General features: G+C 59.3%; 9 protein-coding genes across 9 annotated transcripts; 4 read left to right on the plus strand and 5 right to left on the minus strand.

The window, feature by feature from the left end:
- Nucleotides 1–188: 188 nt before the first annotated feature.
- Nucleotides 189–9,924, plus strand: B0T15DRAFT_423888 (polyketide synthase). The gene is made up of 6 exons (XM_062865601.1): nt 189–1,331; nt 1,427–4,592; nt 4,679–4,899; nt 4,968–6,234; nt 6,324–7,322; nt 7,384–9,924. The coding sequence occupies exons 1-6, from the start codon at nt 344–346 to the stop codon at nt 9,575–9,577; spliced, it is 8,835 nt and encodes a 2,944-aa protein (XP_062725088.1). The 5' UTR covers nt 189–343; the 3' UTR covers nt 9,578–9,924.
- Nucleotides 9,925–10,064: 140 nt separating this feature from the next.
- On the plus strand, nt 10,065–11,216 carry B0T15DRAFT_423891 (uncharacterized protein; the record flags this gene model as incomplete). Its single annotated transcript, XM_062865602.1, has 2 exons — nt 10,065–10,507; nt 10,538–11,216. Exons 1-2 carry the CDS (start codon nt 10,074–10,076, stop codon nt 11,214–11,216), a joined length of 1,113 nt encoding a protein of 370 aa, XP_062725089.1. The 5' UTR covers nt 10,065–10,073.
- A 150-nt stretch (nt 11,217–11,366) lies between these two features.
- On the minus strand, nt 11,367–13,082 carry B0T15DRAFT_545034 (uncharacterized protein). The gene is made up of 2 exons (XM_062870116.1): nt 12,627–13,082; nt 11,367–12,506 (listed from the first exon to the last, which is right to left on the minus strand). The coding sequence occupies exons 1-2, from the start codon at nt 13,009–13,011 to the stop codon at nt 11,515–11,517; spliced, it is 1,377 nt and encodes a 458-aa protein (XP_062725090.1). The 5' UTR covers nt 13,012–13,082; the 3' UTR covers nt 11,367–11,514.
- A 1,148-nt stretch (nt 13,083–14,230) lies between these two features.
- Nucleotides 14,231–15,191, plus strand: B0T15DRAFT_506112 (uncharacterized protein; the record flags this gene model as incomplete). Its single annotated transcript, XM_062867550.1, has 3 exons — nt 14,231–14,878; nt 14,995–15,086; nt 15,137–15,191. The coding sequence occupies 3 exons, from the start codon at nt 14,231–14,233 to the stop codon at nt 15,189–15,191; spliced, it is 795 nt and encodes a 264-aa protein (XP_062725091.1).
- A 198-nt stretch (nt 15,192–15,389) lies between these two features.
- Nucleotides 15,390–17,435, minus strand: B0T15DRAFT_545043 (major facilitator superfamily domain-containing protein; the record flags this gene model as incomplete). The annotated part of the gene is made up of 7 exons (XM_062870117.1): nt 15,390–15,767; nt 15,833–16,051; nt 16,113–16,309; nt 16,380–16,509; nt 16,567–17,119; nt 17,191–17,240; nt 17,320–17,435. The coding sequence occupies 7 exons, from the start codon at nt 17,433–17,435 to the stop codon at nt 15,479–15,481; spliced, it is 1,554 nt and encodes a 517-aa protein (XP_062725092.1). The 3' UTR covers nt 15,390–15,478.
- A 1,554-nt stretch (nt 17,436–18,989) lies between these two features.
- B0T15DRAFT_319 (uncharacterized protein) lies at nt 18,990–20,489 on the minus strand. The gene has a single exon (XM_062864033.1). It carries the CDS (start codon nt 20,365–20,367, stop codon nt 19,267–19,269), a length of 1,101 nt encoding a protein of 366 aa, XP_062725093.1. The 5' UTR covers nt 20,368–20,489; the 3' UTR covers nt 18,990–19,266.
- Nucleotides 20,490–20,873: 384 nt separating this feature from the next.
- Nucleotides 20,874–22,282, minus strand: B0T15DRAFT_515196 (uncharacterized protein). The gene has a single exon (XM_062868169.1). The coding sequence runs from the start codon at nt 21,984–21,986 to the stop codon at nt 21,174–21,176; it is 813 nt and encodes a 270-aa protein (XP_062725094.1). The 5' UTR covers nt 21,987–22,282; the 3' UTR covers nt 20,874–21,173.
- A 271-nt stretch (nt 22,283–22,553) lies between these two features.
- Nucleotides 22,554–25,211, plus strand: B0T15DRAFT_497632 (multicopper like protein). The gene is made up of 6 exons (XM_062867280.1): nt 22,554–23,195; nt 23,261–23,738; nt 23,802–23,883; nt 23,945–24,072; nt 24,143–24,743; nt 24,829–25,211. The coding sequence occupies exons 1-6, from the start codon at nt 22,820–22,822 to the stop codon at nt 25,126–25,128; spliced, it is 1,965 nt and encodes a 654-aa protein (XP_062725095.1). The 5' UTR covers nt 22,554–22,819; the 3' UTR covers nt 25,129–25,211.
- On the minus strand, nt 25,212–27,009 carry B0T15DRAFT_405485 (phosphoesterase family-domain-containing protein). The gene is made up of 2 exons (XM_062865297.1): nt 26,603–27,009; nt 25,212–26,529 (listed from the first exon to the last, which is right to left on the minus strand). The coding sequence occupies exons 1-2, from the start codon at nt 26,840–26,842 to the stop codon at nt 25,351–25,353; spliced, it is 1,419 nt and encodes a 472-aa protein (XP_062725096.1). The 5' UTR covers nt 26,843–27,009; the 3' UTR covers nt 25,212–25,350.
- Between the last annotated feature and the right edge of the window lie 493 nt (nt 27,010–27,502).

The raw sequence follows: 27,502 nt of genomic DNA on the forward strand, positions 1-27,502 counted from the left end.
TTCGGCATCGGAGCAGCGCAACAGCACACAGCACGGCACTCAACATGCAGTCACCACAATGGATGCGACTTGCCGTATCCGGCCGCCGACCTAGCTCGAGGGGTGTTGAGTTATCGTAGGCTCCGAGTCGTTGCTGGCCGCAAATACCAAATACTGACGCCCCCCTTTCTATCAGTTGCTGCCATAAACAAACGCTTCCGGCAGGCAGTGACCAGTTGTTCAACAATACTGTGTTGTTCAGTGCCGTCACGATCACGGGGACGCTGTACTGAGTACAAGTATCGAACCGACTCAACTTCATCAGGTACACACTTCAGACACCGCCATCTGCCAAACTGCCACCATGCCATCCAAGATTGAAACTGCGCCGCAAGAGCCCATCGCCATTGTGGGCAGCGCCTGCCGCTTTGCCGGCGATGCGAGTTCCCCCTCGAAGCTGTGGGACCTCCTCCGCGAGCCTCGCGATGTCCGGTCCGAGATCCCCGACAGCCGGTTCAGCGCGAATGGCTTCTACCACCCCGACGCGGCGCACCACGGCCGTTCCAACGTGAAGCACTCGTATCTCCTGAACGAGGACCCCGCCGCCTTCGATGCCGAGTTCTTCGGCATCAACCCCATCGAGGCCCGCGCCATGGACCCCCAGCAGCGGATCCTCCTCGAAACCGTCTACGAGGCGGTCGAGTCGGCCGGCATGACCCTCGACGGCCTGAAGGGAAGCGACACGGCCGTCTATGCGGGTGTTATGATAGGCGACTACGAGGCTATGTTGCTGCGTGACTTGGATGCCGCTCCGACGTATTTCGCGGTAGGCACGTCGCGGGCCATCTTGTCCAACCGTGTCTCGTACTTCTTCGACTGGCATGGCGCCGCGGTTACCATCGACACGGCCTGCTCTTCGAGTCTTGTGGCCGTGCACTCGGCTATCCAGACGCTCCGCGCGGGGGACTCACGCATGGCTGTGGCGTGTGGTGCCAACGTCATCCTGGGCCCGGAGACGTACATCATCGAAAGCAAGCTTAAAATGCTATCCCCCGACGGCCGCGGCCGCATGTGGGACAAGGACGCCAACGGCTACGCGCGTGGCGATGGTGTGGCAGCCATCTTGCTGAAAACGCTGAGCGCGGCCATCGCCGACGGGGACCACATCGAGTGTATCATCCGCGAAACAGGGCTCAACCAGGACGGAACGACGACCGGGCTGACCATGCCGAGCGCGGCAGCCCAGCGGGCGCTGATTCGGAGCACATACGCCAGAGCTGGGCTCGATGTACATGCTCCGGCAGACCGTCCTCAGTTCTTCGAGGCGCATGGCACAGGCACACCGGCTGGCGGTAAGTACCACTTAGGAGCTTCGCATGGAGACCAAGTGAAGTTGAAATCTCCGCCTCCATCGTAATAATAAGTGCTGACACCGCCCTGGTCTCAGATCCCGTGGAAGCAGAGGCAATCAGCACTGCATTCTTCGGCGGGGAGAAAGGGGCAAGCAACAGCGACCCCCTATTCGTGGGCTCCATCAAGACGGTACTCGGCCATACCGAGGGCACGGCCGGCATCGCAGCGCTTCTCAAGGCGAAGTTGGCGCTCCAGAACGCCTGCCTCCCCCCAAACCTCCTTTTTGACAAGCTCAGTCCGTCCGTGGAGCCATTCTACCAAAACCTCCAGATCCTTCGCGCCGCCAAACCTTGGCCGACCGTCCCGACGCGACGAGCCAGCGTGAACAGCTTCGGCTTCGGGGGTACCAATGCCCACGCTATTCTAGAAAGCTATGAGGATCGGGATCGCGGACGTGCCGATGCCAGGGCGCTGTTCACCCCGTTCGTCTTCTCGGCAGCATCCGAGCACTCGCTCCGGGCCACGCTCTCGGCATATGCCGCGCATTTGGGCGACCATCCGGAGACGGACGTGCACGACTTGGCATACACGCTGCGAGAGCGCCGGACCGTCTTTTCTCACCGGGCCGCCTTCCCGGCGACGAGCATCGAGGCGCTCAGGGCCAACATCCTAGCGCGCCTGGAGAGTCAGGACAGCAACGTCGGCACGAGGACGCTGTTGAAACGCGGCGGAGAAGGCTCTCCCAGCCCTCCCAAGATGCTGGGCGTGTTCACCGGCCAGGGTGCCCAGTATCCGCGCATGGCGGCCGAGCTCATCAGAGAATCACCGCTCGCCGCCAGGATCATCCGCGACCTGGAGGTTTGTCTCGGCGAACTCCCTGTGCCCGACCGTCCGTCCTGGTCGCTCGAGGCCGAGATCCTGGCGGCGCCGTCCGTCTCCCGGATGGGCGAGAGCGCCATCTCCCAGCCGCTCAACACGGCCGTGCAGATCATGCTCGTGGACCTCCTGCGTACGGCCGGCATCCACTTCGACGCGGTCGTGGGGCATTCGGGAGGCGAGGTGGGCGCCGCGTACGCCGCCGGCTTTCTGACAGCGCGCGATGCGCTCTGTGTGGCCTACTACCGCGGGCTGAACTGCAAGCACGCGCGCAGCCCCAACGGCAGCCACATCGCCGGCGCCATGCTCGCCGTGGGCACCTCGGCCGCCGACGCCGCCGAAATCTGCAACGATCCCGACTTTTCCGGGCGCATCTCGGTGGCGGCCGTCAACTCGTCGACCAGCGTTACCATCTCGGGCGACGAGGACGCCATCGCGGAGCTCGAGGTCATCGTGGAGGAGGAAAAGAAGTTCCACCGCCGGCTGCGCGTGGACAATGCCTACCACTCGCACCACATGGTCTCCGCGGCCGACCCCTACCTCCAGGGCATGAGACGTGCCGGCATCAAGGCCCGCCAGCCCACGCCTACATCGCACCCCCCCTGCACATGGTTCTCCAGTGTCTTCGACGGACGGCCCATGGAGTACTCGCCCGAGCTCAGCGACGAATACTGGGTGCAGAACATGGTCAAGCCGGTGCTTTTCTCGCGCGCGCTCGAGGCGGCCCTATCGTCAGCGTCATCGTCAGGTGCCTCCTTCGACGCCGCGCTCGAGGTGGGTCCCCACGCAGCGCTGAAGAGCCCCGCCGGCCAGACCATCCAGGAGGTGCTCCAAAAGCCGCTCCCCTACCAAGGCGCGCTGTCACGAGGAAGCCACGCCATCGAAGCCTTCTCGACCGCCCTGGGTTTCCTATGGTCCCACCTGGACAAGGGATCGGTGGCACTGGGAACCTGTGAGGCGGCGCTGTCCGGGGGTTCCGGGGCGGAGCCACGCTTCCGCTTCCGCGTCCTCAAGGACCTGCCGCCATACCAGTGGAACCACGGGACCAAGTTCTGGCACGAGTCCCGGAGGTCGCGCCACATGCGTCTGCGTCAGCCGGCCTTCCACCCGCTCCTCGGCGACCCGACCCCTGACAGCAGCGCCCAGGCGCTGCGCTGGAAGAATATGCTGAAGCCCAGCGAGATGCAGTGGTTGGAAGGTCACACGGTGCAGGGCCAAACCGTTTTCCCTGCGGCGGGATACGTGGCCACCGCACTGGAGGCGGCCCGTGTGCTCGCTGCTGGTTCCGCTAGGAAGAGCATCCGGCTCATCGAGTTGAGCAACATGACGATCCACCAGGCTGTCGCCTTCAGCGGCAACAACGACGCCGGGATCGAGGTGCTGGTCGAGCTCACGCACATCTCGCACGACCCGAACCAGCCGGACTGCCTCATCGCCCAGTTCACCTACTCAGCAGCGCTGGGCGGCGAGACGGCGTCGTCCGACCTCACACTGGCCGTCGACGCCGAGTTGCGCCTTTTCCTGGGCGAAGATGCCTCGCCGAACCTCCTCCCGGAGCGGCAGCCCAAGCCACCCCACATGATCCCGGTCGAGGAGGCCCGTCTGTACGGCTTTATGGAGAGCCTTGAGTACAACTTCAGCGGGCCCTTCCGCTCCCTCGTCACGCTTGAGCGCAAGCTGGGGCGGGCCGCGTGCGTGGCCAAGCGGGCGTCGACCCCCGACTGCGCGGGGCTGCTGATCCACCCGGTCGATCTGGACGCCGCGTTCCAGTCCATCATGGTCTCGTACAGCTACCCGGGTGACGAGCAGCTGCGGAACCTGCATCTTCCCACCACCATCTCCAAGATCCGCGTGAACCCCTCGGCATTGGCACAACCAGAGGAGGTCGTCAGCGAGGAGGCTGACCTGAAGTTCATGGAGGTGGACTCGACCTGCAATCCCGAAGACCGCTCGAGCCCTGGATCCGGCTTCTCGGGCAACGTCAACATCTACGTCCACGGCTCTCGCCACGCCGCTGTGCAGGTGGACCACGTACTCTTCAAGCCTATGGGCGCGGCGGCCAGCGACGACCACAATATCTTCTGCAAGATGGACCTGGTGCCCGCGAAACCGGACGGCTACGCCGCTGCCGAGGGGATTCCCGTAACGCAGTACGAGAGAGACGTGATGTGGATCCTAAGCCGCATCGTCAACTTCTATCTGCGCCGCTTCGACCGAGATGTCCCCGAGGACTCCCCCGCCAGGTCCGAGGCTCCGCTGTGCCACTACCTCCACTATGCCCGCTACATCACGGGCCTCCTAGACCGGGGCGAGAACAAGTTCGCCAAGGACGAGTGGCGAAACGATACGCTGCAGGACATTCTGGATGAGATAGAGGCCAAGGGGTAAGTGTGAATGAAGCCAGCCCCGAAGGCCCCCCAGATGACTACTAGTACTAGTATTAATACTAATACTAATACCTTCCCACCAGAGTCGGCAACAACTCCGACGTCCGAATCATGCTTCTCGTCGGCGAGGTCATGCCGCGGGTCTTTAACGGAGAGACCACCATGTTGGAGCATTTCCGCGAATCCGGGCTGCTGGATGAATACTACGCCCGCGGGTTTGGGACGATGCAGTCGGCGCAGTGGCTGGGCAGCGTCGTCAAGCAGATCGCGGACCGCCACCCTCACCTGAACCTTCTCGAGATTGGTAAGATACCTATGACATGTCTTCGGAGCGACACACAGAGCTAATCACATCTCACCTCGGTTTTCCAGGCGCCGGCACGGGGGGTGCTACGAAATACATCCTCAACGCCATCGGCAAGACCTTCGACAGCTACACCTTCACCGATATCTCCTCCAGCTTCTTCGAGAACGCGGCCGAGGCATTGTCCCCCTGGGCGGACCGCATCGTGTTCAAGACGTGCGACGCCGAGCGGGACCCCGTAGAGCAGGGCTTCGCGCAAGGGACCTACGACGTCGTGGTCGCCTACATGGTGCTGCACGCCACGGCCCGGCTCGACGAGAGCGTGCGCAATCTGCGCAAGCTTCTCCGCCCGGGCGGATTCCTGCTGATCGGCGAGGGCAGCAGCGACGGCATGATGCAGGTGGGCGCTGGCTTCATCTTCGGAACGCTGCCCGGCTGGTGGAGAGGTGTCGACGAGGGCCGCACGCTGTCGCCGCTCGTCAACGCCGCGCAGTGGGACGACATTCTCAAGCGCAACGGCTTCTCCGGCATCGACACCATGTCTCCCCCCAAGCTCCTCGACACCTTCGGCATCACGCTGTTCGTTACGCAGGCCGTCGATGCTCGGATCGAGCTGGCCCGGGACCCGCTGTCCGTCCCCATTGGTAACTCTGTCAAGGACGTCGTCCTCGTGGGCGGTCAGACGCCTGCGGTCGAGAAGCTTGCCCGGGGCGTGGAGAACATCCTCACGGGCCTCGGCTGTCAGGTTCACGCGTATTCCACGCTCGAGCAGATGGACGTCGACAGGGTCGTGAGCCCCGAGGGCAGCAAAATCATCAGCCTAGCAGACCTCGACCACCCCGTGTTCCAGGACATCACCCCCGAGAGGTGGTACAGCTTCCGCCGCCTCTTTGAGGGCCAGAAGTCGGTGCTCTGGCTGACCAAGGGCCGGCTCCGGGACGAGCCATATCACAACATGACGGTCGGATTCGGGCGGTCGGCGGTGCACGAGGACGATGACCTGCACCTTCAGTATCTGGACATACCCGACATTAGCCAGATCGACGCCAAAACCGTCGTCGAGGCCTTTGTGCGCTTCAACTCGAAACAGCTCCAGAGCCGGGACATCCTGTACACTGTGGAGCCCGAGATCATCCTGGACGAGCAGGGCCGCGAGCTGGTGCCTCGCCTGACCACGATTCCGGCGGCCAACAACCGCCTGAACTCCACGCGGAGGCTCATCGACCACGAAGTGGACGTGCGCAAGTCGGTGGTCGAGCTGGTGCAGGATGGTGGGGCTGGGACCTGCTGCGTCAGGCAGCTGTCGAGATACGACGAGCGCGTAGGAAGGTCGAGGTATGCCCTCGACTGAGCCTTTCCCCTAAGGGAGAGGTGCTACTACCAGTAGTAGTAACTCATACTGACTTTCTTCTTCTGCCTTCTAGGCCCGATAGTATCGAGCTGCGCACTACCCACGCCATCTTGTCTGCCATCAAGACCCCAATCGGCCACCGGTTCCTCGCTATCGGTGCGGCCCCAGAGGGTGTTCGGTATCTAACGCTCGTGTCGTCCCTTGCCTCGGTCCTCCACCTCCCCGTGCAGCATGCCGTGCCCCTTGGCGCCTCCTCCAGCCTCTCCGAGAGTACCATTCTCAGGCTCGCCGCCGCTCAGCTGATCGCCGCAGCCATCGTCGGGCCCTTGTTTGCCGGACAAAGGATCGTCACGCACAACGCGCCAGATGAATTGGCTCGGGCCATCGAATCCCAGGCTGCGCAGAAACAGATCCAGGTCACCTTCGTGGCGGATACTACTAGTAGCAGTACTTCGGATGAAGCGCCCCGTACTAATCTTCCCGGCTCCTGGATTCAGCTGCCTCAATATGCCGGAAAGGCGGAAGTGAGCCAGCTACTCCCAGCGGATATTGCCGTCTTTGTCGGCTTCTCCGGGCACGAATCAGCCAACGAGCAGACGCTCCTCTCGGCGCTGCCGTCTTACTCTCGCAGGGAGACCGCCGGCACCATCTACTTGCCGCATGCCGTCGAATTCGGCACTTCCACCGATGAACTGCTGGGACACACACTCACGGCGGCCGCTCAATATGTTCAGGAGAATTTGAGCCAGCAAGCCACTGAGTCAGCAACAGCGGTGCCCCTGGAAACTATCGCCGGCAAAGCACGTCCCCAAGACCCGCTGGCAGTAGTCGACTGGACCTCGGCAACTGTGGTCCCTGCTCGGGTAACTCGATTCGACATCATTCCGCTCTTCAAGAACGACAAGACGTACTGGCTCTGCGGTCTCTCGGGCGCGCTCGGTATTTCGCTCTGCGACTGGATGATCGACCGCGGAGTGAGGTATCTGGTCCTCACCAGCCGCAACCCCAAGATCAACCAGGAATGGATCGACAACCACGCGGCGAAGGGTGTAACCATCCGGACGCTGTCTTGGTAAGTCTTAAGTCATGGGAACTTTATTTCTACTAGTAGTGTTAACTCCAGCTCTCTACAGCGACGTGACAGACGAGGCTGCCCTCCGAGCGGTGCACAAGACCATTGTCGACACGTTTCCTCCCATCGTCGGCGTGCTCAACGGCGCCATGGTACTCCGAGACGGCATGGTGCGCAACATGGTGTACGAGCAGGTGACCGACGTGATCCGGCCCAAGGTGCTCGGGAGCATGCACCTCGACCGCATCTTCCACGACGTGGACCTCGACTTCTTCGTGCTGCTGTCGTCCATCAACTGCGTCATCGGCAACGTCGGCCAGGCCAACTACGCGGCCGCGAACATGGGCATGTGCGGCGTGGCGGCGGCCCGGCGACGGCGCGGTCTGGTGTCCAGCGTGGCCAATGTGGGCGCCATCATCGGCGTCGGCTACATCACCCAGTCGGCGCGCCAGCTCGATCTCACGGTGGCGAACACGCACCTCACCCATCTGTCCGAGGAGGACTTCCACCAGATCTTCGCCGAGGCCATGGAAGCCGGATACCCGGACTCGCCCGACGGGCCCGAGATCTCCACGGGCCTGCTCGAGATCGCGCCCGATACGCCCAACATGCCCAAGTGGTACAGCGACCCCAAGTTCGCGCGCCTCATCGTCAGCAAGACGGCGGACGGCGGCAAGGGGGGCAAGGAGAACAAGGCCAGCGCAGCGTCCATCCTGGACAGCCTCAAGGCGTGCCGCTCCGAGGAGGACGTCTTCCGGGTGGTCAAGAGCGCCTTTGCCGCGCAGCTGCGCAGGATCCTGCAGATCTCGACGGGCGACGACGACATGATGAACATGCGCAGCATCGATCTGGGTCTCGACTCGCTCATCTCGGTCGACATCCGGTCGTGGTTCCTCAAGAACCTGCAGGTTAGCATCCCCGTGCTCAAGATCATGGCCAACGACGCGCAGATGTCGGAGCTCGTCGAGGCTGCTGTCGAAGGGATCCCCGCCGAGCTGATCCCCGAGGTCCGGGCCGACGCGAAGGGAGACGACAGCGGCTCCGAGACCAACAGCAACACCAACGCGGCCGCCACCCCGTCGAGCGGCACGTCATTGAACGGACAGGTGCCCGAGCCCGATACGGCAGCGACTTCGCCCGGTAGCGCTACTCCGCCGGCCAAGGGAGTCATTCCTGGCATCGACTGGGAAGCCGAGGCCCGTCCGCCGCCGGACTCATTATCGCGTCCGGCGGTGGACGGCCCCAACTTCAAGGCGCCGAACCCGACGCCGAGAGTCGTGGTGCTCACCGGATGCACGGGGTTGCTGGGCCACCACCTCCTCGAGACGCTCGCAGCCGAGCCGTCGATCGAGAAAGTGATCTGCATTGCCGTGCGGCAACTCGCCGACCGGCTGGCCAAGGGCGAGCTCCCCGCTCCGCCCAGCGACCGCATCGTCTACTACGAGGGCGACCTCAGCGCTCCGCGGCTCGGGCTCTCGGAGGAGCAAGAGACGGCCATCTTCAACGAGGCCGACGCTGTCATCCACAACGGCTCCGACACGTCTCACCTCAAGTACTACTCGGCCGTGCGCGACAGCAACGTCGGGTCGACGAAACACCTTGTGCGCCTGTGCGTGCGCCGCATGATCCCGCTGCACTACATCTCGAGCGCCGGCGTGGCCCTCTTCGCCGGGCTGGACGCCTTCCCGGAGATCAGCGTGATGACGACAAACAAGAAACCGCCCGCCGACGGCGCGCACGGCTACATGTGCGGCAAGTGGGTGTGCGAGCGCATGCTGGAGCAGGTGCACGCCGCCACGGGCCTGCCCATCTGGATCCAGCGCCCGTCTACCATCATCCGCGAGGGCGCCGACGCCACCAACGACCGCGCCGGCTTGGACTGGGTCAACGCACTGCTGCACTACGCCCACGCCATCGCCGCCGTGCCCCGCGTCCACTACAACAAGGGCAGCTTCGACCTGGTCTATGTGCGCAGCGTCTGCGCCGACGTCGTGGCCGGCCTGTTGCATTCTTCTTCTACTGGTATAACCTATGTCAACAATGTCGGCGACGTTGTGATTCCTATGCACCGTATGGCTACCGAGATTGCTCGCTATCGCGGCCGCGAGGAGCAGCCCTACGAGGTGATCCCCATGGACGAGTGGATGCGTCGCGCCATTGCCGCGGGGCTGCATCCGGCTGTGGCGGCCTTGATTGAAACGTTTGACGAGCCCGGGGCGCCGTCGTACCCGAGACTACTGAAGAAGAAGGCATGAAATGATCAAAGAGAGGGGAAAGGTCTTCTTTTATTTTAGTACTATTTTGCATTGTATTGCATTGTTGGTGGGGTTTGTTTCTTGGAAGTAAACTGAAATCATATACGGAGTATAGGGTTGGGGATTCCTAGATAGCAACAGCAATTGTTTGTTGTTACCAGCCAGCTTGCTCGCGAACTCTCAGGTGAGGCGGGCAGATAGTTACTCGACGTGATGAAGTTTGCGGCTGAGATTCGAGCCCCCTGCATTCTAGGCTGTAACTATTCCGTATTCAGGCTGCTTGTCCAATCCGGCTGGGGGGTCTTCGGATTTTTTCACTCCGGCGTATGCCCGAATGCGATGGCCTGGCTAAGCCGACTGTGTAAGCCGGTTACCCCTGGCGAAATCATTCTGAAATGAGAGAGGATCCCTCTGAAAATGCTCGCCGTCAGACGAGTGGGACTTCAACTTTTCAAGTGGTGGTAATCGTCATCAACACCAACATCCAACCGCGACGATGACGGCACGCACAGCTCTTGTCACGGGCGGCAGCGGCTACATCGGCCTGCATGTCGTCAACAGCCTGCTGGAGGCCGGGTGGACCGTCCATACCACGGTCCGCAGCCTGCGAAATGAGACGAAGACCCGGCCCCTGAATTCGCTCGCGGACAAGCACCCGGGCAAGTTGCGGCTCTTTGAGGCCGACCTGCTTGTCGCGGACTCCTTCACCGAGGCAATGCAGGGTTGCTCCACTGTTATCCACGTCGCCTCGCCGTTTCTGGTCCCGGAGCGAGTGAAGAACCCGGAAACTGAGCTCATCCGACCGGCGCTGGAGGGGACCCGCAATGTCCTCGGGTCTGTCAACAAGACTGAGAGCGTGAAGAGGGTCGTTCTGACCTCATCCGGTGCGTGGCTAATGCAAATCCAAGTCGTCGGTTGCTATACACTGCAGTCCAGAATCCAGATTTTCTAACGACCCAGCACTTTGCCACGTACTTTAGTCGGTGCTATGTATGGGGACGCCGCCGACGTTCTGCAGTCGGAAAAGGCGACGCTGCATGAGGGCTGCTGGAACACCACGAGCAGCCCCTCGCACAACGCGTACCAGCATTCCAAGACGCTGGCCGAAAGGGAAGCTTGGAAGATGGCCGAGGCCCAGAACCGCTGGAATCTGGTGGTCATCTGCCCGGGGCTCGTCTTAGGCCCCTCGCTCTCTCCGGCTTCGGACTCGGGCAGTCTCGCGCTCATCGACCAGCTGCTCAGCGGCTTGCTGATGGTTGGCGTGCCCGCCCTGTCGTGGGCGCTGGTGGACGTGCGGGATGTGGCGGCGGCGCATGTCAGGGCCGGCGAGGTGCCCGAGGCGAAAGGGAGGTACATCGTTGCAGAGAGCAAGACGACCTCGTGTCTGGAGCTGTCCAAGTCGTTTAAGCAAGTCCATAGCAAGCCGAGGGTCCTGCCCACGTGGAACTTGCCGGCGTTGGTGTTTCGTCTCTTTGCGCCGTTTGCTGGCCTGTCGCAGGCTTGGGTGACGGCGAACTGGGGGATCGGGTTCTCGCTGGATAATTCGCGCGGTATCAAGGAGCTTGGGATTACGTACAGACCGGTTGAGGAAATGCTAAAGGACCATTACCAGTCCTGGGCGGCTCAACACCAGGGGTAGTCCACTGCGAGCGAGGACTGGGGAAGGGAAGAAGGGGTGGACGGGGTAGGCGGAAGCGGGAGGTCGACGATATAAAGCACGAAGGAAAGTAATCACAGCTAATTTCAGGATACATTACATAGCAGACAGGATAATAGTCTCGGCTTTAGACGGCCCGGCAGTCCAGCATGATGCTAATGGTTTCTCTACGTCTCAGAATCCGGGCTAACCTTCTACAGTGAAGGATCCTGTAATATCACGGTGTTCCCTGTGTGGACTACAATCATTGCCAGAGCATAGACTCCAAGGGTGCCCGCTCTCAATGGTGGCTCGGCTTCCTAGCTCTCCCGCCAAAGCCCCAGCCGATTTGCTTGGGCAGATAGATGGAAGTCTGCAACTCCTCGGCCCAAGCCCATACCAAGCCGGGGTTCTTCTGAAACATCCTCCAGGCGGCCACGAGATCCAGCGGCACATCGTCGCCGTTCTCACCGCCGCTGACCAACTCCTCCGCCAGCGTGCCCGTGGTGATGGCGCCAACCGTGCCAACGAGCATCTTGTTTCCCACCGCCTTCTTGATGGTCTTGGCAAAGGGCGCCTGGTACGCCGGCCCGCCCTTGATCTTCTGCTGCGGGTGATTGCCGGCGCTGGTCACATCGAGCATGTCAACGCCCCGGTCGGCCAGCAGCGGGGCCAGCCGGACACTGTCGTCAACCGTCCACCCGGGACCGGCGTCGGCATCCTCCTCGAGCCAGTCGGTCGCGCTAAGGCGGTACATCAGCGGCATGGTCTCGGGCATGGCCGCGCGCACCAACTCGGCGATTTCCAGCGCGAGCCGCACCCGGTTCTCGAAGGGCCCGCCGTAGTGGTCCGTCCGCAGGTTCGAGGCCGGGCTGACGAACTGGTGCAGCAGGTAGCCGTGGGCGCCGTGGATCTCGATGGCGTCGAAGCCCCCGCGCACGGCCCGCCGTGCCGCAGCGACGAAGTCGGTCTTGAGCTGCTCGATCTCGGCCAGCGACATCTCGCGCGGCGATGAGTGGTGTGCGTCGTAGGCCATTGCGCTCGGTGCCACCACGTCGTCGGGCCACCCGCCTGCGCTGGGGCTTGCCACGGCGCCGCGGCTTAGCCAGGGGGCGACGGTCGACGCCTTGCGTCCGGCGTGGGACAGCTGGATGGCGATCTTCTGGCCCTGGCTGTGCACGAAGACGACGTGCTCGCGCAGACGGTCGATGTGGGCGTCCAGCCAGAGCCCGGAGTCCTCGGGCGTGATACGCCCGTTGGTTTGCACGGCTGTCGCCTCGACTACCGTCAGACCTGGCTACCGCAGGGATGATGATATCATCAATTAGCTCAGGCCAGATTCATAGGGGTCGGTATTTGGTAGAAGGGGTGGGTATGAAGAGGCTGGTTAATAAAAAGGGACACCAAGCATACTCCGCGCTGGACGATCCCGCCTAGATGGGTGACATGCCACATCGTGTGAAAACCCCTCGTGGGCGCTGTATTGGCACATGGGGCTGACCATGATGCGGTTCTGCATCGTCATGCCGCGTATTTGGAGCCGAGTGAAAAGCTTGGGCACGGGCTTCCCGCTTGGCTGTGGTGTCACCGCAGTCCCGGCAAGCGGATTTTGAGCCGGCGTGTAAAAGCATACTCGGTGGGCAGCTTCGTTACGCAGTTGTAGCTCCGCGTTCTCTCCGGCCGTGGTGACCTTGGCCATCTTGGGTGGTGTCTTGCGCTTGCCACAGTGAGAGGTTCCGTTACGTGTAAGAGAAATGGCACGAATGACAGCGTTGTATGTCCCAGACGTTTCTCCCATGAACGTGGACTGAGGGTCTGTCTGTTTAAGGCTTCTAGCATCGAGGTTCTTATCTACTAAGGACCACTTCAAATACTACTTCAAATACTACATTCCGGAGAGACGGGGTGTCCTAACCCAGCTCATAGTTGTAGTATGATAGCTGCCGTGCAGGATGACGTCAATGTGACAAGGCACGATTACTCAGTAAGCGACGTGCATTGCTGAGGTAGTCCGTAGGGTAGAATCCCGTGGCGAGAGTAGGATCCGGTGCGGTGAACAGGACGATGCGGGACCACCAAAAGGGGCAGACTTGACGGTTGATGAGCAGTACCATCACCATGACGCACTTCATCCAAATTTGCCAAGATATCAGGATACCGAACGGCAGCGGGTGACTTAGCATTCCACATTCTGGTGACCATCCCCGGTCTCTCAGCCATGCCGCCCGCAAACTCCCGCGGCGGGAACGGGCGCCGACGTGCCCGCATAGTCGGTTACTCCTACGGTGACTCCCACCACATTACCTCTGTGCCGTCGCTCGTAGAGTAGATGCTAATATGAGGAACATGGAGGCCAGGTTTCACCCTGGTCGAGGATTCAGTGGAAAATAGGAAAGACTTGCAGGAAGTAAGAAGGATCAAGCCCTTTCAGGCGACCTAAACTCAATCTTCCCACATCTCCATGATCTTACCAAAGCCCACTGCTCTCATACTCGGGCTTGATGCAATAAATCCAACTCCCAGGCGCCTAGATATTGTACCGTGAGCTGCTTCCAGGTATGCTGCGCGCATGGTGGCGCCTTCCTTTCACTTCGTTCTAAATATATGGAAATAACAGCAACGGCACTAGGACTGTCTGTCGGCGGCTACTGATTCGATCAAGCGAGACCTGCGAACTGCAAGCGCTGGTGGTGTTCTTGGCCCGCACAGAACACAGCTTGGCAGACATGTCAGCCGCAAATTAGAAGGTGAAGTCAAGGGCACGCGCTGTGGGCTTCAGCCCTTGTTAGGGATGCATACGGGCGGCTGAGGTTATTGTTGATGTTGGATATAAGTGAAGAAGAGCCCTCATGAAAGTGTCAAGAGCCCGGAATGTACATACTTCCTTTGCTCTCTGTTGCCCCTGTATTCTTTGCTCCTCCTTGTTGATTATCCAAAGCTTCACTCGTCGTCCCGAGTTGTATCAGCGCCCGAGTCTCAACAGACTTGTCGAATTTTCACTCGCAGGAGAACGCAAAATGACCCTTGACAGCCCCATGTGTCTGCTCCTGCTCTTTATCGGCACTGTGGCCGCGTGGTCCCGTACCGATCATTGGCAGATGACGGTTCAGACTCGATGGAGCACCGAGTTCACCACATCATCCACTACCGTTCTCCCCACCGACGCCGTGACGCCGATCTCCTCCAACGTCTCCACGACACTGGAGACCGTGGAAGGGTACGGTGGCGGGGGCTTTTACGGACCTGACTATACGATCGAAGTCACCGTCACCAACCTCTTCTACGCCGCCAACGCTTCCGGACTCTGCCCCTATCTGTCGTCCTGCGGGCCCAATCCCAAGCCCACAGCCAGCAGCAGCAGCAGCATCACGACGGACTACTACGCGCCAGTGGCCATCAGCAACCCAGCCTCGTGCACGCGCACCAGCTTCGCCTACACCACGGCCCAGTCGCTCCGTGTGCGTCCGCGAGCCGTCTCCACCGCCATCCCCGACTTCTCGGAGCAGGCCACGCAGTCCGCGCACGCGCTGCTCGTCACGACCTACGTCCCGCACGCTGAGCACCAACCTCAGCGGGCAAAACGTCACCACGTCGGTCTGCGAGGTCTACCTCCGCGAGGGCGCTGTCTTGGCCGGACTCGAACCCGACACGGGCGCGCATCGGGAGTGTGTCGATCCCCGCGTCCACGCTTGTTCTGTGGCCTTGGCCCGGGCGTCGGACTTTGGGAGCGACGCCGTCTTTGACCCGTCCACGTCGGCAGCCTGCGGTATCCGCCTGCTAGTGTCCTGGCTGCCGGAACTGGAAGTACTACGTCCACGTCAACGTCCACGTCCACGTCTGGAGTAGCAGCTGGGGTACGCGGCACTACCAGCAGTATGGGATGGGTGGTTGGCGCTGTTGGAGAACTTATTACCTTGCTTTAGTTATTCTGATTCCAGGTTGTTTGATGGGACTGTCGCCGGTTGGATGCTCAGGTGATTTTGCCTTGGGGTATGCAGAGGGGTCTTTCGTACATGCTAATAAGTACTACTAGTAGTAGGTAGCTGCGCGAGATCGGTCAAGATTGGAGGTTCTCGTCCAAGTAATAGACACCTTGGCCCGTGTATTCTTATGATGTTGGTGCCAGTACATGATGGCATTGCACTACAACCACGGCCACCCGGTAATGTCCAACACGCCTTGTCTTCCTACTACTCTAGTAGTACCCGACTACTTGACAAGTGACAACCTTGTGTCTTGTCAATCTGATATAGAGAGGCCAGGGCTCAAGTAGCGGTAGCAACGACATCTCCCAGCTCCCGCTTGACGTCGCCGTCACCCTCTGGCCCACCGCTCTCCTTCCGATCGCTGTTGTCGCTGTCTGCCGCCAATGACTCGGACTGAATCACCTTGCGGCGCCGCAGCCAGTCATCGACGTACCGGACCACAGCGAGCAGCAGGCCGACCACGAGGATGGAAATGTTGACGGCAAATCCACGGTTGTACAGGGGCTTGTCGTCTTGCCGGAAGATTTGCGCGCCGTAGATGCCGGCAATGTTGCCGCCCATGATGGCCCTGTTTTGAAACATGGTGGTCAGCAGTAGCTCAACCATAGGACAAAGGAGTCGGACAGGACTTACATGGTCATTGCCAACGCTCGCTCCTCTGAGTCGGTGCATGCCAGGGACATCCAAGTGATGTTGAGGGGATGCGAGAAGGTGCCAAAGGCCTGCGTCCACACCACGCCGAAGTATCGCACCCCGCGGAGGTTGGGGCCGAGCGAGGTGAATGCGCGATTGAAGATGTAGCCGATCAAGTGACAGGTGAAGCCGGCCATGACCGTCTCGCCACGTTTGTTACTGCCATCAAGTTAGGGGACACTTTCCTTTCTAATTTCTTTGACCTTGCATTTCCACTCACAAACGGTCCGAAACGTAGCTGAAAGCAAAGGCAATCGGGATCTGAATGTACAGACCGACCGAGGCCATCGCGTTGGACGAGAGCGCGGGGAACCCAAAGCTGGTCACAATCGACGGCCCATAGGTATCGAAGGCACGGAGCGGACCATTGTTGGCGAGCGAAATGAGAAAGTGTGTCCACAAACGCCAGCTCAGGAACTGAGAACGACAGGGGACGAAAAGGTCAGCAGGAGACTCTTCCACAACGGGAATACCGAGATGGACTCACGGCCTTTCTAAAGGCGGCTGTTCCGATGCGCTTCTTCTTCTTCCCTTTCATCGGGTCATCGAGCCAGACCCGTGTCCTCAGGATATGAATCTCCCGATCGGTGAAGATGGAGACACCCGGCAAGAAGGTGCTGTTGACCGCGCGGATTTGTGTCAGTAAGTAGGGCTACTAGTAAGCGGGAACGGACGGAAGGAGGATGGCATGCCTGTGCGGGTTCTTGAAGGAGTCGGGCAAGAAAAGTCCAAACAGAAGACCAGAGAGCAGCGTGAACGCGCCCATGATGACGAACAGCCAGAACCAGCCAGGTCGGTCGGCGACACCGCGCATGTGGAGAATCCCGTAAGCGAGTAGTTTGGAGGAAGCCTGGCCGAGCTGGTTGCCAAAGTAGAAGATGATGATCCGCTTCGCGCTTTCCGACCGGGTGTACCACGTAGAGAGCGTCCACAACCCGCCCGGGATGAAGCCCGACTCGGTGATGCCGAGCAGGAATCGGGTCGCGAGGAAGGCTCCGTATCCTTTCTGGAATGCCTGGAACGTGCTGACGGTACCGAACAGAAAGAGCTGGAGAGTGAGCCACTTGCCCGGCCCGACTCGGTAGAGTATCATGTTGGACGGAATCTCGGTAAGCACGATGCCGAGCGAGAGCATCTGCTGGCCCACGTTGAACTGGTCCTGGTTGATGCCGACATCTTCCATGAACTTGTCTGTGATGGCATTGGCGATGTTTCCGCGGTCGAGCTCTGGAGAAGACAAATAGGTCAGAGTAGAAGTACTAATAGTAGAAATGATAGGACGCGAAGAGATCACTCACGCAAGCAAAAGTATCCAAGACCGAGGAGTGGCATAAGCAGGAGATCCAATCTTTGAAAGGGATTTTTTTGTCAGCAGGTTCTTGTCATCGGGCGGCTGCATTTGAATGATACTAGTAAGTAATACTCACTTTCGCTTCGCTCTCCTCTCTTCGTCTTTTGTCCAGTCCACATGCAGTGCCATGGGTTCCTCATCCTCCTTGGGAGACGGGTAATGGTCCGGACCTATGGACTTGATGTCCGACATGGTTGCTGACGGAGAATGGGTATCCTGCCTGTTGTGTCGGTATGGTGAGTGCAGGCCAGACCCTGTAGCCCAGCAGTCCGGTCCTGTTTTTTAATCGGACGGATGCCAGTTCTTATGGGCATCTTGGTCGCCCGCTGGGTAATGTCCCCTTTGGGCCATGGCGAACTCCAGCTGAGAGTCTGGGCGAACATGGTAACATGTGCGGCTTCGAGCACGCAATCAGTAGATTTAGTAGCGAGAATAGCCCCCCCACAGCAGTGGTGCTGTGGCGGCGTGTCAGCCACAAGCCACCTAGTAGTGGAAGAGACACCTCGGCGGCGCTAGTTCCCCTTGCTCTCTCTCGGTGCCAGTTCTTGGATCCCCTTGGCGTTGACGATGGCGGCAGCGCCAAGGAGCACGTTGTGCTGCCAAGACGCACGTTGTCTTGTCATTCTTGTGGAATCCTCGCTTGGCGAGGGGCGTGGGATGTCGGGTGAGTGAAAGTGAAACGCCGTGGCATGGCCACTCGGGATTGCTTCCAGGTATGTGGGAAAGGCCTGGTCACAACAATGATCGCCCCTAGGGGAGGTCCGGAATGGTCACCGGTACTTGATGCGCTACACTCTCTCCCCCGTCTGTGGTGAGAGATTGGAGGATCTCTTTACTCTAATCCTGGATGAGAAATATCCCGTGGTAAATCTGGGTGCGCATCCTCTTCCCATTGGCCTTGGGACAGCGTCTCCCTCGTTTTGGGAAATGTGACTGAGTCTGGCCGGGGTCAAAGCCATTATGGTGTGCCCCAAACTGTAACAGTCGAGCACTTATAAGTTATATGTACTTGTATATCAATACAGTCCTTCCCCTCTCCTCCTAGCCGCAGCCTGGTTGGCATGGCTCCGCGTCTGCGCCGTCTGGATCACTGCCGACTATTGACCGCCATGAATTCGCATCCACGATTCCCCGGATCAGTTCGTCCAAGTCTACCGACCCGAGTTCAACGTCAGTGACTAGACCGAGATCGAGGGCAAACATTCCGCTAGCCGGCCCAGGTGTCGGTAGACAATCACTCAGTGAGAATTCTGCCGAGTCGCCTGTTGAGGTCCCAGTGTTCTGTGGCGCCGTTCCACGGACATCCCCTTGCCATACCGACAGTTCACCGGAGCTTTCGTGACGGTTGCCCGAGGCAAATCCGCCCAGTAACGTACCAACAAAAGCAGCTCCATCGTTCGTATCAAAGGTTGCAAGCATCTCATGCGCTCCCGGTGCAGTGACTGTGAAGTCATAGTCGCCCGCATCATGGGCAGTTGTATTCAACGTCGGTTCAGCAAGAAATGGCTGTGGATGTACGGGTTCGACGACCGGTGCGTCCAGGAATGTCCAATCCAGGAAGATCGGGGGTGAAGCGTCATCTGCCTGTTGAGCACCGGCCGAAGTAACATCCATTGCAGCATCATCGTCCGGGTCCGGTTCGGGGTTCGCTAAGCTTCCGTGACGAGTTGGTCCCTGGGTACTAGTATTCATGTTGCCATCATCAAAGACTGGCATTACTAGTGTACTGTTTGTGTTTCGAGAGGGCCGGTTCCCCGTGAAGTGTTCAAACATCGCATCCAAACCCGCTCGCAGGCAGTGTTCCACCTCTTCATCAGAAACTCCCGGCCTGAGTAGAAGTCCGCTGGACTGAAGCTCTTGGCGTAGCACGACCACTCCATGGCGTTCGCTGAACTCGCTGGTTGAACAAAAGTCCTCGGAATAATTGGGGGTCGATGTAGATGGAAGTGGGCGGGGTCTTGTCCGGGAACAGGATCTTCCAGATTGCGAACCACCGTTCTTCAACCGAGCCCCTGGACCCTTTTCATGATGACAGCTGCCTGCTTTGATGCGGCGATATCCCATCTAGTCTCGCCGACGGACCCCGTGAACACGCAGCCGCAAGGACGTGAGTCTCGTAGACGGGCTCCTGCGCGAAGATGGTGTAGCAGCGAGGACAGAAGAAATCCGGGGTGTGTTTCCTTGACAGATGTTGCTTCACGTAGCTGATGGTCGTAATCCGTTTCAAGAAACACTCCCAATATTTGTTTGGGTCCAGTTTCCCAAACGGACAAGCCAGAAACTTTTGTCTTCGGAAAGCGTCCCTTGATGTACCAGTGGGCTGTTTTGCACGACGTCCGTCACATCCGTCCTCATCCTCTCCAGAGTCTTGATCGGAGCCTCGCTGCCGCTTGCGTTGTTTTGTCACCGCCGGCGAGTCGGTTGGTGCTTGCCGACCCGGCTGGGAAGTTCCAGCTTCCCTGTCACCTTGACGAGGGGTAGGCTGACTGGTATTGCATTCAGCTGTCTCGGCCTGGTGTGCTATGATGAGCCGTCGAAGCACTTGTTTGAAGAGCTGGAATCCGTAACCGTCTTTCCCATCGACTTGTCCTGAATCACTGGATATTGCAATGCTGGCTGCATCCCCCGGAGACGAAGGGGAGTTCTCCGAACATGGTGTTGGAAGTTCCAGGCGTTTGCCAATGCTAACCTCGATGAAAGCACTTGCAGGCTCGTGGTCTTCACTGTCGTCGAGGAAGAGGGTGGAGACTGGAAGATGACCCTCGCCCTCTGCCCACGCCCCTGTCCACAGTACATCAAGGCTATCGAATGGGCCGTTCGGGCGGGTCGGGCGCGGGGGGCGGCTAGTGCTGCTTGCTCGGCCCTCATTCTCATGCCGGTCATCTGCGTGCACCCAGACGGAGTCGGCCTCATGAAGCGAAACAGAAGCGAAGGTGGCTTCATTAAACAGAAATAGGTTCGCTCGATTAAACAGAACTAGGTTCGAGAAAGTCAGATGATGCGAAACCAGATGGGAAGAGGATTCATGTGTCGGGATCCAGGCCAGTAGAGGATGCGGAGGTGGATGAGGTTGAGGAGACGGAGTTCGTCTAATAAAGGACTCGGATGGATCGTCAGGGTTCATGCCAGGACGAGAAGACTTGACAGAGGGTGGTGTAGCACAAACGATGGCTAGTTGATTTGCGTTATTAAACCGTGAGACTCTACCGGGATGTTATTTTGGTTGATGAGAGGTGTCTTGGGAATTTATTATTGTCACCTTGGCTTCTTTTGCTTACCAGACTTCCAGCCAATCGCAACTCAAAACACAGTTGTGGGCAACGGCTTGCTCTGTGGCGTCGTGCGAAACGCCTCTGCCAGGGGGGCTAGTGGGTGGGATTATTCCGCACCCCAACGTGATACGCCTGTGGCATGGCTATGTGTGTGTTGATGGGTAACTTGTGGGTCCGGTCGGTTGTGGCATTTTTTTAAAAGCAAGACAGGTCAGTGCCTCTGAGGGTCTCTTAGATGACCTTCACTGTAAACAGCCGCCGTGAAAAACACATGGCGCGCAACCTAATACGTCGGTAACAGGCTGGCTGTGCCGGTTGTGCCTGTAGGGATATGATGGCGGCAATGACGCATGGCGCATGAGAAAGGAGGAACGAGATATATTGAGAAGGACAGCGACCAGCAACCCCTAGTCAGAATCACTATCTGAGTCGTCGTCGGAGCCCGATTCGCCTGACCCCTTGTGGTGCTTCTCCTTGTGTTTCTTGTCCTTCTTGTCCTTATTGTCCTTCTTCTCTCCCTTATCCTTCTTTTCCTTCTTGTCCTTCTTGTCTTTTTTATCCTTCTTTTCGTGACCAATGCTGTGATGGCAAAGTCGGTAGTCAGCATGTGTCCCTGACCATAGATACGGTACCTTAAGCTATGCAACGGAGTTGGCACCTACTCCCCAACCAAAGCGTGCTCCAACTTTGATCCCCCAAGCGCACTACCCAGTACGCCAACCGCCGCTCCCAGGGCACCACCCCCTCCTCCGCCCGTAGCCGAATGACCGAGTAGGGCGCCGGCGGCTGCACCTAGCAGCGAGTTCAGCGGGGCCTGCTTCGGCTGTCCATGCTGGTCATGCGATCCGCCGTGGCTTTGGTCCTGGTGCGGTGGCTGCTGGTGCTGCTGCGGATAGTGTTGTCCTTGGCTCTGTCCGCCGTGCTGTGAAAGCTGGGAGTATGGCGCACCCTGGTGGTGCTGAGGAGCGCTCGGGGGGTAGTGCGGGTTGCTATCGTGCTGATACCCGCCGCCGCCGTAGGGCTGGTGTTGCGGGGGTCCCTGATGGTGGGGTTGGTTTGGAGGCGAGTGATGCTGCTGTGACGGCGGGTTTTGGGCTTGGGCGTAGTACGGCGCCTGCGGGTCGTAGATTTGCTGGCCACCGTTGCTGTAGCCAAAGCCTTGCTGCTGGTTGTAGTAATCTTGAGACGACATGTTGTCTGGTGATGTCTTTGTTGGCAGGGAGGTGTTGTTGATGTAAGGTGGAGAGTTCGCATCGTCTCCGGCTTGGCGGGGAGAGCTCCCACTTTTGCGGGGTTCTTCGGTGACATAAGGCGTGTCATTTATGGGGCGAGCACGTGGCATGCCCCGAGGGCCGTTAGGAAAACCACAAACGTCCCAGGCACGTGCCAGGAATATCGTACGGTTTACACACGCATTGCCGACCTGGAACTTTGGAAGACGACTCATCAAACAGAAAACGGAAGAATACATTTCTCAAAAGCATTGTTGCCTGGTAATTCTTCTAGCAGAACGTCCGCCCCAAGTGGCGGGTTATTCGCTCGCATTTTCTGCAGCTGCCTGTTCTTCCGCGCCCGTGGGCTCTTTAGTTTTCAGGGGACACAAAGCGTAGCTGCTAGGTACAGAACCTAGCTAAAATCCTCGGACGAGGAAATCTATTCGACCTTCTACCACCAAAACGGGTAGTATTCCCAAACCAAAAAGGTTCGTTATTTCAAAACAACAGTTAAACGACCACGCTCTGCTTGGCAATGCCATCAGCCTCCCCCACAACGGCAATGACGACGAGAGACCCTTTAATCCTCGTATGCTGATAGAAAACTAGCAGAAGTTCCAGTAGATCTCGCTCATACTTCGGTGAATAACTTGTACGCAGGGCATCGCTGGTTAGTTACAGTCCGTCGGCAATATGGCCGGCAATAAATCACACGAGCGGCTATACTAGCTCGAGGCTAGTAACCTGCCCGATCTTAGCCAATGACGTAGCTCAACATGAACATGTGGGACAAGGGTTCACACAACTTCCTCTTCAAGGTAGCTCGGTGCGACAAGGTTAACCTCTTTCACCGGGGCAGTGCTACATACGGCACTGTGGGAGTGTGGCAGCGCCCACTGTCCAGTGTCCACAAACCAAGCACGCCAGGGGTGATAGGGCCGCTCCCGAGGCCTATGCGACGGTGTCTTGGCCACTCATCAAATTATGGTCGGGCAAAGCTTATTTACTACAAGTCTGCTTGGCATGCTAGTACAGCAAGACATGTCGACGGCTGTTTTCAGAGGGATCCATTTACTATTCACATGCTGTCATGACTACTAGTACTTCTCAGTCATCGCTGCCCAAGCCGGCCGCGACGAGCACTGACCCTCCGCCACGAAGAAGGCCCTCGGTGCTGCTGATCGTGGGGAGCATCGTCGCCTTCATCCTGGTGTCTCTAGCACTAGGCCTAGGTCTTGGCCTTGGACTGGGACTCAGACGTCACATCAGTGCCGGCAGTCCGCCATCTGCGCCGGCGGCATCTGGGACACCGCTGCCCGGATCGGGGGCTGATCCGAATGCGAGGCTCGAGGAGTGGAGGCTGGATCCCGACCACTATGTGTTGAACATGTCGTGGGACATCGGCGCGGCCCCGACGACCAGGCACTATGACTTTGTCATCACCGAGGGGCGCGGCTGGCCAGACGGTGAGAATGATCTGGAACAAGGTGCCACTCACGAAGTAGTCATCATGTCACTCACATCTTCTCAGGCGTCGTGCGCGATATGCTCTTCATCAACGGCAAGTTTCCCGGGCCGCTGATCGAGGCGAACATGGGAGATCGCCTTATCGTCAACGTCACCAACAGACTGACGGCCAACGCCACGACCATCCACTGGCACGGCCTCTACCAGAACGGCACCAACTGGCTCGACGGGACCACGGGCATCACGCAATGCGGCATTCCGTCGGGGCAGTCTTTTGTGTACAACTTCACCCTGGATCAGTTCGGCACGTACTGGTACCACTCACACTACGGGACCCAGTACCTCGATGGCATTCTGGGTCCTCTCATCATCCACGGCCCGCCCGAGGCCGAGGTGCGGAAGCAGTACGATCAGGACCGCGTCGTGCTCATCCAAGACTGGTACCACGGCTTCAGCCAGGTCAATGTGCAGGCGTATCTGGCCCCGGACAACGAGAACGCGGAACCTATTCCTGACAACGGGCTGGTCAACGGCATGGCCTAGTAAGTCGTCATATATTTTGACGGAACGTAAGATGACAAGACAGGCCTGACCATCCATGCCAGCTTTAACTGTTCGATGTATGGAGCCGATTCTGGATACACCTGTTACGACAATAACACCTATGCCGTTTTGTCGCTGGACGCGGTAAGTCTCACCGCGGTTGTTCCATTCCGACATTTCTAAGACTTAGCCCCCGTGTCCTTAGAATACTCGAACACGACTGCGGCTCATCAACACCGGCGCGTTTGCCGAGTTCGACGTCAGCGCCGATAACCACACACTGTCTGTCATCGAAGCCGACGCGACTCTTGTGAACCCGGTGACAGTGCACAGGTGAGAATGCGGAATCCACATGACGAGTGCTCTGTGGACATGACCGTAGGAATCTAACGGTTGCCACCAGGGTCCCCATCCACGTCGCGCAGCGGTACAGCGTGATCCTGCACAGCAACCAGTCGACTTCGACCAACTACTGGCTGCGCGGCTCCATGATCATCAACTGCTTCACCGACGACAACCCGGTGCTCGACTCGACAACCAAGGCCGTCATCTCGTACTCGGGAAACACCACCATCGTGCCCAGCGACGCCTCCTCGGTAGACTGGACCGACGCGCTGCCGATCCACTGCATCGACTTGGAAGACAGTGCCCTGGTCCCGAGCCAGCCAGAAGCACCGCCGGGGGCAACCAAGATGTGGCGGCTCGACTTCAGCTTCGGGATCGGAGCCATGCAGCTGGACAGAGCCAAGTTCAACGGGACCACGTGGTCGGCGCTCGAGAATACGACCACCCTCATGCAAGCTGTCGACGGGTTGGCTGGGGAGGCTCATCAGGGGTCCTCAGTCAGCAACAGCAGCACGTGGGCCGTGGAAGGGCAAGTGGATGCGTTCGGGCCGAGCCAGTTCGTGCTCGGACTAAGCAAAGACCGGATCGACGTGGTCGACATCCTGCTCTACAGTCTCGACGAAGGGTCGCACCCGTTCCACCTGCACGGACACACTTTTGTGAGTTTAATTATCCCTCGGTGACATTTGACTACTACTAGGAGTGCTAGTACTAACAGCCCGGGAAACCAACCCAACAAACCAGTGGATCCTGCAAACGGGATCGGGCCCGTTCAACTGGACGGATTACTACGAGAACATCTACTACCCCGATCCCGACTCGCCGGCCACGGCCCGCTCGCTGCGGCGCGATACCTTCACGCTGCAGCCGTACTCGTGGACGCTGTTCCGCTTCGTGGCCGACAACGCCGGGCTGTGGGCCTTCCACTGCCACATCGCCTGGCACATGGAGGCTGGGCTGATGATGCAGTTCATGAGCCGGCCGGACGTGCTTGCGGCGACGAGCATTCCGGGGGATGTCCGGGGGTTGTGTGCGGGTGGATGAGCGTTGCAAACCTAGAACTCAGCAGCGTAGCATGTCATTCGCGGAGAGCATCTTTCAAATTGTTTTCGTGGCGTGGCTGTGGATTGAGATTCTGTGTTCAGAGTATTGCAAATTGACCATCACTAGGTAGTACCCAGACTAAGATTTCGCCATGCGATTACTACCTCGCAATGCATTTAACGGTACATTACATGACACCCATCGGAACGCCTAGCAGTGTCACTACAAAAGAGCAGCAACAAAGCCAAGGAGACCAATTCCAGCCCCCATAACGCCCGGGGCGATGAGCGAGGCGGCGTTGTGGGTCGGGGTTGAACTCGGCGCCGAGGATGTGGTGCTGCTGCCGCCACTGCCACTGCCACTACCACTTCCCCCATCTCGGTCATTGGCCCCCGCGACGAGGGTGCCGCCCGTGGCAATGCCCGACACGGCATCGTACGGGTACACATTCGTGTAGTTGAAGGTGCCGGACTGCTTGCCCCACGTGTCGACGACCGACGGCAGCACGCCGTTGCCGGCGGCACACTTGGCCTCGGTGTTGGGCGCCGGCCACCAACCCGGGGTGAAGTGCTTGTCGGCGAGCGGGCCCGGGTAGGACGAGTTGAAGGTGATGCCGCCCAGGGACACGTCGGCGTTGCGGTAGCCCGTCTTGTTGGCCACCAGCGCCAGCACGTTGGCGCCGCAGTCCCAGCGCCCCAGCGACGGCAGGTCCCAGTTGGCCGACACGGTCGAGATCATGCTGTAGTGGTTGTAGAAGGTGTCGTCGGTCGTGCCGTGCAGCGCCTTGTCGACGGCGCCGCCCAGCAGCACCGTGTAGACGCGGTTGCCCGTGGCGTAGTCCTCGTTCTCGTCGAACGACAGCACCACCAGCGTGTTGTTCATGAAGTAGTCGTCCGCGAGCAGCGGTTCCAGGAACGCGCGGGCCCACGCGCCGGCGAAGGTGACGTTGGTGTCGTGGCCGTCGTTGGTCATGTTGGGCGTCACGAAGCTCCACTGCGGCAGCTTCTTGGCCGCCAGGTCGCTGGTCAGGTTGACGAAGCTCTTGATCTGCGCGGCCCGGGTCGCGTTGTGGGCGATGTTGTCGAACAGCACCAGCGGGTTATGCTTGCGCACGTAGTCGTTGGCAAAGGTCTCCTGGTTCGAGAAGTTGAAGCCCTGGAAGCCCGCGTACGGGAGCGACTCCTGGTAGGCCGCCCACGAGATGCCCTTGGTGTCGAGCAGGTCGACAACGGTCGAGATGTTGGTCGGGAACGAGTTGAAGTCGTCGTTGTCCATGCCGAACGTGTCGCCGCTGATGACGGCCGCGTAGTTGGGCTCCGAGGGGTGGGTGACCGCGTAGTAGTTGGTGAGCAGAATGCCCTGGCTGGCGAGCCATGACATGCTGGGGTCACCGGCAGACGCCTACACACGGCGATCAGCTCATTTTCTATTACAAGTAAAAAAATCCCGTCTCTTCACTCCTCAGGCTTCTCACATCGAAGTTTGTGTTCTCCAGCCAAATCTGCACGATGCGATCAAACCCCTTGCCGGCCACGTTCGAAACGGGCGACTGCGGCACCGCGGTCGCCTGGGCGGCATAGATGGAGGACAACGGCGGCTCAACCGTGCTCTCGGGAGGGCGCGAGCTGACGGGCGAGGGCTCCGTCGTGACGCCGGCGAGCGCTCCACCGGCCAGTGCAACGCTCGCTCCAAAGAGGAAGTTCGAGTTCTTCATCGTGAATTAATCGACTCTAGTGCGCGCAGCTCGAGAAGTCTTCGCAATCCCCCCAAGCTGTCGGGCCAAGAACGTCTTTTAAACCTGGCCCGCGGGGCCTACCCGTGCTCTCAACGTGCTTCGCAACAGCCCGAGACCGGGTAGGACGGCGGATGCTGTGCCTGAAGTGGAGCACAGTGTGGCATCGCGCGGGGCAGGGGTACGACGAACAAGCTTTGCCATGGAAGCTTGTCCAGTCTATTGACCAATCAGGAATGGGGAATTTGACACCTGCTTCGGCTTGCTCCCCTTGCCCGCGCCCGCGCCAGGGTTGCCCCAGTGCCCCATGGAAACGAGCTTCCCTTTGGAGAGCTCGGTGTCGAAGGGGGTGGAGGGCTGTTGGCGACATCTCGATTTGCAGTGCACCTAAGCAAGTCCAGCACAGATGATTACATTCGATAGATCATCCGATCCGGCCTTTTGTGCAAAGTTGCTGTACTTCCAGCTGTTGAAGCCACAACGGTACAATAAGGTATACTACCATCGACACGGTCCGCCCGTGACGCTGCAGACCGCAGTGCGTCCTCAGCCATTGAAAGGTGAGGAGGTAGTAGAGATGCAATCGTGGGTTTATTAATCATCCGAGAGCGCAGAGGCGTAGGAATACGCACTCTTTGCAGA

Source organism: Chaetomium strumarium (genome assembly GCF_033439665.1).
Source record: "Chaetomium strumarium strain CBS 333.67 chromosome Unknown B0T15scaffold_1, whole genome shotgun sequence".
Taxonomy (NCBI): domain Eukaryota; kingdom Fungi; phylum Ascomycota; class Sordariomycetes; order Sordariales; family Chaetomiaceae; genus Chaetomium; species Chaetomium strumarium.

Bases quoted from the DNA above. Each gene is read 5' to 3' on its own strand.
- B0T15DRAFT_319 (XM_062864033.1), bottom strand. From the start codon at position 20,367: ATGAACCCTGACGATCCATCCGAGTCCTTTATTAGACGAACTCCGTCT.
- B0T15DRAFT_497632 (XM_062867280.1), top strand. From the start codon at position 22,820: ATGACTACTAGTACTTCTCAGTCATCGCTGCCCAAGCCGGCCGCGACG. The intron at 23,884-23,944 runs GTAAGTCTCACC...CCGTGTCCTTAG, and splicing joins CCGTTTTGTCGCTGGACGCG to AATACTCGAACACGACTGCG. The intron at 24,073-24,142 runs GTGAGAATGCGG...GGTTGCCACCAG, and splicing joins AACCCGGTGACAGTGCACAG to GGTCCCCATCCACGTCGCGC.
- B0T15DRAFT_405485 (XM_062865297.1), bottom strand. From the start codon at position 26,842: ATGAAGAACTCGAACTTCCTCTTTGGAGCGAGCGTTGCACTGGCCGGT. The intron at 26,530-26,602 runs GTGAGAAGCCTG...CGCCGTGTGTAG, and splicing joins TGGAGAACACAAACTTCGAT to GCGTCTGCCGGTGACCCCAG.
- B0T15DRAFT_423888 (XM_062865601.1), top strand. From the start codon at position 344: ATGCCATCCAAGATTGAAACTGCGCCGCAAGAGCCCATCGCCATTGTG. The intron at 1,332-1,426 runs GTAAGTACCACT...CCCTGGTCTCAG, and splicing joins CACAGGCACACCGGCTGGCG to ATCCCGTGGAAGCAGAGGCA. The intron at 6,235-6,323 runs GTATGCCCTCGA...TCTGCCTTCTAG, and splicing joins GAGCGCGTAGGAAGGTCGAG to GCCCGATAGTATCGAGCTGC.
- B0T15DRAFT_545034 (XM_062870116.1), bottom strand. From the start codon at position 13,011: ATGGGAGAAACGTCTGGGACATACAACGCTGTCATTCGTGCCATTTCT. The intron at 12,507-12,626 runs GTATGCTTGGTG...TGCGGTAGCCAG, and splicing joins GCGGGATCGTCCAGCGCGGA to GTCTGACGGTAGTCGAGGCG.
- B0T15DRAFT_515196 (XM_062868169.1), bottom strand. From the start codon at position 21,986: ATGTATTCTTCCGTTTTCTGTTTGATGAGTCGTCTTCCAAAGTTCCAG.